The sequence below is a fragment of the Carlito syrichta genome, unplaced genomic scaffold (assembly GCF_000164805.1).
Source record: "Carlito syrichta isolate Samal-C Ts95f unplaced genomic scaffold, Tarsius_syrichta-2.0.1 Scaffold301705, whole genome shotgun sequence".
NCBI lineage: Eukaryota > Metazoa > Chordata > Mammalia > Primates > Tarsiidae > Carlito > Carlito syrichta.
Window position 1 is genome coordinate 2,713 of NW_007245801.1, and position 6,290 is coordinate 9,002.

The window sequence follows — 6,290 nt, forward strand, 5'->3', positions numbered from 1 at the left end:
AAAATTCCCTCTGGTTACAGTCCATAGTCTCCTATTGCTTCTTTCTAGAGTGTTCAAATATAGTTATTTGCTTTTCTGGTTAAAAAAAAAGATAGATTAAAGTGCCCTCACGAGAAGATACCACAGCTAGCTAGCTTACTTTCCACCATGTGAGGCTATTACAAAATAGTCTATAACCCAAAGAGGTCACTCACAAGAATGTAACTGTGTTGGCACCCTATTCTGAGACTTCCAGCCTCTAGAACTGAGGAAAATAAATATTTGTTATTTACACCACCTTAGTTTGTTATAGTCACCGATGTTGTTTTATTATCTGTTGAATGTCTGTTGTGTCAGTAATTTCCCCTCTTGCATTTCTGATGTTGATAATTTGTGACTTATTTTCCTGCTCATCATTGAAAAAAAATCTTTTAAAATAACTAAGCTTTGGTTTGATTTTCTGTGCTGTTTTCTTTTTTCATTTTTATTGTCTAATCTTTCCTGTTTTTCTTCCATTACTTTCTTTAGATTTAATTGTCTCTCTTTGTCTAGTTTGTTAAAGTGGAAACTTAAGTATCTGCAGATCTTTCTTTTCAAATATAAAATTTTAAACCACATATTTATGTCTGAGCACTGCTTTACTTGCATTCAGAAATTTCTGTATTTTTGTGTTGTTTTCATACACTTCAAAATATCTTATTTGAACCTTCTTCTTTCACCCCTGGGCAAATTAGAATAATATCATTTATAAATATTTTGTATTTCTCCAAGTAAAAAAGTGTTTATTAATTTCTAGTATAATTTCTCTATAGCTCAAGAACATCTTTTTTATGATTTCTGTTGTGGATCTGTGAAGATTTGTCTAACAGCTAAGAATGCATTCTATTTTGATGAACTTTCCATGTGCATTTGAGAAAATGTAAGTTTAGCTGTTGTTGAAATCACTGTGTCCTCGAGTTTGAAGGTGTGGTTATCCCAAGTGCTAATTTATCTCTTCTCCCTATAGTTGGGCCTACCAGGTATTCCTGCCTCTTTTCATGTTTCTATGCTGCTTTTCTTCCTCTAACTGCTATGAGTGCGTTCTAGTGCCCTAAAACAGCAGATTTGTTGTTCTTGCCCTTGCAGATGAATATATTTGTTCCATAAATTAAATAAGAATATATATATTTTCTGAGTTGGAGTCTCAATCAGTCATCCAGGCCACCCCAGTGTTGACCTACTAGGCTCTGGCAATCCTTCCACCTCAGTCTTCCAAGTAGCCAAAACTACAGCCGCTACCACTCCCAACTGATTTTTTATTTATTGTTGAACGAGGTCTCACCAGGTTGCCTGGGTTAGTCTCGAACCTGCAGGCTCAGGCAATCCACTTGCCTCGGCCTCCTAAAGTTCTGGAATTACAAGCTAATCTACCGAGCCTGGCCGATAAGAATATACTTCTAGGCAGAATTTTGGCAGCAGCTCCTGTTACATCTACCAGCATATCCCAAAAATGGAACTTTCTCAGGATCCTTTATGATCTTTCCAATGAGTTCCCAATTTGGCTCATAGAGGGAAATATTACAGGAACACACAGATTGTATCCATTGCAGTGGAAGGTTAGCTTCTTGGTCAGCTTTCATGGAACCCCAGAACTGTTCTGTTTTTGTTTTGCATGAGTATGTGGATGTTGTGAAACTTGTTTTCGGTTCTGTTAAACTACTTTTGGCTAGAAGAAACAGGCTTTTTTTTTCTTGGAGCTCTTTCTGTTGCTGGCTCCAGTTTGTAGGTTTCTTCAGCACTCTGTCTAGGATATATGGGAAGCAGAAAGAAAAGCTTTTGAATTCTCTGCTGTGTCATTTCTTAAGACCTGAGGTTCACATTTTTCTATTTTGTAGAGTCTTTGTATGTTTGTTCATCTTTTTTTCTTGCAAGGATTTTTAATTGTAAGAAGGAAGATCTGGGAGGAAAGGGCCTACTCCATCTTGGATGAAAATAATACCTATTTCTTTAAACATTATGGATCAGGAACAAGAAAAAGTATCTGTCTGTGTACGTTTTTAGTCTTTGGAAACATGACCAGAAACAATAGAATAAAATACATAACAAAACATGGGTAAAAGTCCCTCTCCATGAAAAGTGTAAGATTTATAATATGTTCTCAATTTCTTTCATTTTAGGATATTATAAAATTGATGACAACATAAAAGAGATCCAGAAAAAACAAAAGAGGCCTCTGTGTCAAGTAATAGTCATTGATGACAATGATAAAACATTGAGTAAAGAAGAACAGAAAATTTTAGAAAGACCATTAAATCTGGGCGTAGCTCTAGGGTTTTCAGGAAAAATGCCCTGTGAATGTGACTTGTGTAGGAGGAATTTGCCAGTTGCTTCTGAGTTAATTATAAGTGAAAGAAACTATTCAAGAAAGAAGGTTGATTACATGAATGTGTCTGAGAAATTGCAGCTTGATTTCAAGCATAAGAAAACTCATCCTGGAGAGAAATCTTATGAATATAATAAAAATGTGAAAGTTCACAGTTATAAGAAAGATAAGTATCAGAAATTTCAAACTTTGTGGCAGTCTTTTGAATGTAATGAATTTGGAAATGTTTTATATGATAAGACTGTCTATATTAGGACAGAGACTTTTGTAACAAGAGAGAAGTCCTGTAAGGATGATGAATTTAGGATAAACTGTGATAAAACCTTTTTGCTTAATTGCATGAGAACTGACACAAGGGGAAAATGTTCTGGTCTTAATCAATGTGGGAAATCCTGTGACAGAGCCACCATTGTGGAGTATGATAAAGTTGACATCGCTATGACACACCATAAATTTAATGAAAGTGGGATTAATTTCAGTGAAAAGTTATCCTTCATTCAGTCTCAGAGAACTGTTATTGAACAGAGTGCATTGGGAAGCAGTAAATGTGAAGAAAACTTTAGCCAGAGCTCAGCTCATATAGTATGTCAGAAAACACAAACTGGAAGAGAGAAATTCTGTGAATATAATGGATACAAAAATACCTTCTACCAGAAATTAGACCGTACAATGCATCAGAGAACCCACACAGAAGAGAAATTCTGCTGTTCTGCTGAATATGGGAGATGCAGGAAATACTTTCACCAGAAAGTACACCTCATTTGGTATCAGAGGACCCACTCAGGGGAGAAACTTCAATGTGAAGAATGTGAGAAATCCTTTTGTACAAGTTCACACTCTATTCAGCATTCTGGAGCTTATGTGGGATTCAGACTTTATGAATGTAATGATTATGGGAAAACTTTCTGTCAGAAGTCAAACCTTAGTGAACATGTGACAATTCACACAAAGGACAAAACTTATGGTAACAATGACTGTGGGAAATCTTACAGGTCACCCCTTGTAGGACATCAGAGAACAGAAACAAAGATGAATCTCTGTGAAGGCAGTGAATGTGGGAAAACGTTCTTCAAGATGGCATGTCTCAAAGAACTTTGGAGAATTCCCACTGAGAAGAAACCTTATGAATGTATTGAATGTGGGAAAACTTTCTTCACATCATCACATCTCAGAGCACATCAGAGAATTCACACAGGTGATAAACCCTATGAATGTATTGAATGTGAGAAAACTTTCTCTCACAATACACACCTCAATGCACATCAGAGAATCCACACAGGAGAGAAACCCTATGAATGTGTTGAATGTGGAAAATCTTTTACCTGTAATTCAGTCCTAAAAGCACATCAGAGAATTCACACAGGTAAGAAACTCTATGAATGTACTGACTGTGAGAAAACTTTTGCCCATATTTCAGCCCTCAGAGCACATCAGAGAATTCACACGGGATAAACCTTATGAATGTAAAGAATGTGGAAAGTCTTTTGCCCATATTTCTGTTCTCAGAGCACATGAAAGAATTCATACAAGTGAGAAACCCTATGACTGTAATGAATGTGGGCAATCTTTTACCTACAATTCAGCTCTAAGAGCACAGAGAATTCACACATGTAGGAAGCCCTATGAATGTAGTGATTGTGAGAAAACTTTTACCCATAATTCAGCCCTCAGAGTACATCAGAGGATTCACACAGGGGAGAAACCTTATCAGTGTAATGAATGTGAGAAAACTTTTGCCCGTAATTCAGTGCTTGTAGCACATCAGAAAATTCACACGGGGGAGAGACTCTATGAATGTAATGAATGTGGGAAAACTTTTTCTCCAAAGACACACCTCAGTAAACATCATAGAATTCACACAGGTGAAAAACCCTATGAATGTGGTGAATGTGGGAAAACTTTCTCTCAGAAATCATATCTCAGTGCACATGAAAGAATTCACACAGTGCAAAAACCCTATGAATGTAACATATGCAGGAATACTTTTGTCTATAAGGCTGCCCTGATAGTTCATCAAAGAATTCACACAGGGGAGAAACCCTATGAATGTAACAAATGTGGGAAGACTTTCTCCCAAAACACACCTCTGTACACATCAGAGAATTCATACAGGGGAAAAACCCTATGAGTGTAATAAATGTCGGAAAACTTTTGCTGATAATTCAGCCTACAGGGTCCATCACCAAATCTACAACGGGGAGAAACCCTACACATGTGATGAATGTGGAAAAACTTTCTCTGAGAAGTCATATGTTAGTGCACATCAGAGAGTTCACACAGGGGAGAAACCCTATGAATGTAATGAATGTGGGAAAGCTTTCTCCCAGAAGTCACACCTTAATGCACTCCAGAGGACTCGAGGAGGAACCCTATGAATGTAATGAATATGGGAAAACTTTCTCTGACAAGTGATATGTTAGTGCACATCAGAGAGTTCACGGAGGGGAGAAAGTCTGTAAATGTAATATATGTGGGAAACAATTTGCCCTTAACTCATCCCTTAGAGTGCATCAGAGAATTCATACAGGTGTGAAACTCTATGGATGTAATGAATGTGAGAAACCTTTCTCCCAGAAGTCACACTTTAGTGCACACCAGAGGACTCACACAGGGCAGAAACATTATGAATGTAATGAATGTGGGAAAACTCTCCCACAAGTCACACCATAGTGCACACCAGAGGACTCACACAGGGGAGAAACCCTATGAATGTAAAGAATGTGGGAAAACTTTCTCCCAGAAGTCAAACCTTAGGGCCCACCAGAGGATTCACACATGGGAGAAACCCTATGAATGTAATGAGTGTGGGAAAACATTCTCCCAGAAGTCACACCTTAGTGTACACCAGAGGACTCACACAGTGGAGAAACCCTATGAATGTAATGAATGTGGGAAAACTTTCTCTAAGAAGTCATATGTTAGTGCTAATCAGAGTTCACACGGGGAAGAAACCCTATGAATGTAATATATGTCAGAAACCATTTGCCCTTAACCCTTAAAGTGCATCAGAGAATTCACACAGGTGTGAAATCCTATGGGTATAATGAATGTGGGAAAACTTTCTCCCGGAAGTCACACCTTATGGCACACCAGAGGACTCACACAGGGGAGAAACCCTATGAATGTAATGAATGTGGGAAAAGTTTCTCCCAGAAGTCAAACCTTAGTGCACACCAGAGGACTCACACAGGGGAGAAACCCTATGAATGTAATATATGTGGGAAACCATTTGCCCTTAACTCATCCCTTAAAGTGCATCAGAGAATTCACACAGGTGCGAAATCCTATGGATGTAATGAATGTGGGAAAACTTTCTCCCAGAAGTCACATCTTAGTGCACACCACAGGACTCACACAAGGCAGAAGCCATATGAATGTAATGAATGTGGGAAAACTTTCTCCCAGAAGTCACACCTTAATGCATGCCAGAAGACTCACACAGGGAGAAACCCTATGAATGTAATGAATGTGGGAAAACTTTCTCTGGGAAGTCATGTTAGTGCACAGCAGAGAGTTCACACGGGATAAACCCTATGAATGTTATATATGTGGGAAACCATTTGTCTTTAACTCATCCCTTAGTGTGCATCAGAGAATTCACACAGGTGTGAAATCCTATGGATGTAATGAATGTGAGAAAACTTTCTCCCAGAAGTCACACCTTAGTGCACACCAGAGGAATCACACGGGAGAAACCCTATGAGTGTAATGAATGTGGGAAAGGTTTTGCCCACTTTTCAACTCTTAGAGTACAACAGAGAATTCACACAGGGGAGAAACCCTATGAATGTGGTGAATGTGGGAACATTTTTGTTCATAAGGCAGCTCTTAGAGTACATCACATCAGAATGCATACCAGAGAGAAAACCCTAACACATCATGAATTTGAGAAGTCCTGAATTAACTCATGCCTTATTTTATACCACACAGCAGAGAAACTCTTGTCATG

The 6,290-nt window shown here is 38.2% G+C and overlaps 1 protein-coding gene across 1 annotated transcript in view; it reads left to right on the forward strand.

Annotated features, from left to right (window-relative positions):
* Nucleotides 1–6,268, forward strand: part of LOC103257429 (zinc finger protein 658B-like) — an 8,468-nt gene extending 2,200 nt beyond the window's left edge. Inside the window, 5 exon segments of the mRNA XM_008055150.1 lie at nt 2,134–3,789; nt 3,791–4,417; nt 4,419–4,555; nt 5,364–5,748; nt 6,078–6,268. Of these exon segments, the coding sequence (XP_008053341.1) occupies nt 2,134–3,789; nt 3,791–4,417; nt 4,419–4,555; nt 5,364–5,748; nt 6,078–6,240 (2,968 nt within the window). The 3' untranslated portion in view covers nt 6,241–6,268.
* Nucleotides 6,269–6,290: the final 22 nt, after the last annotated feature.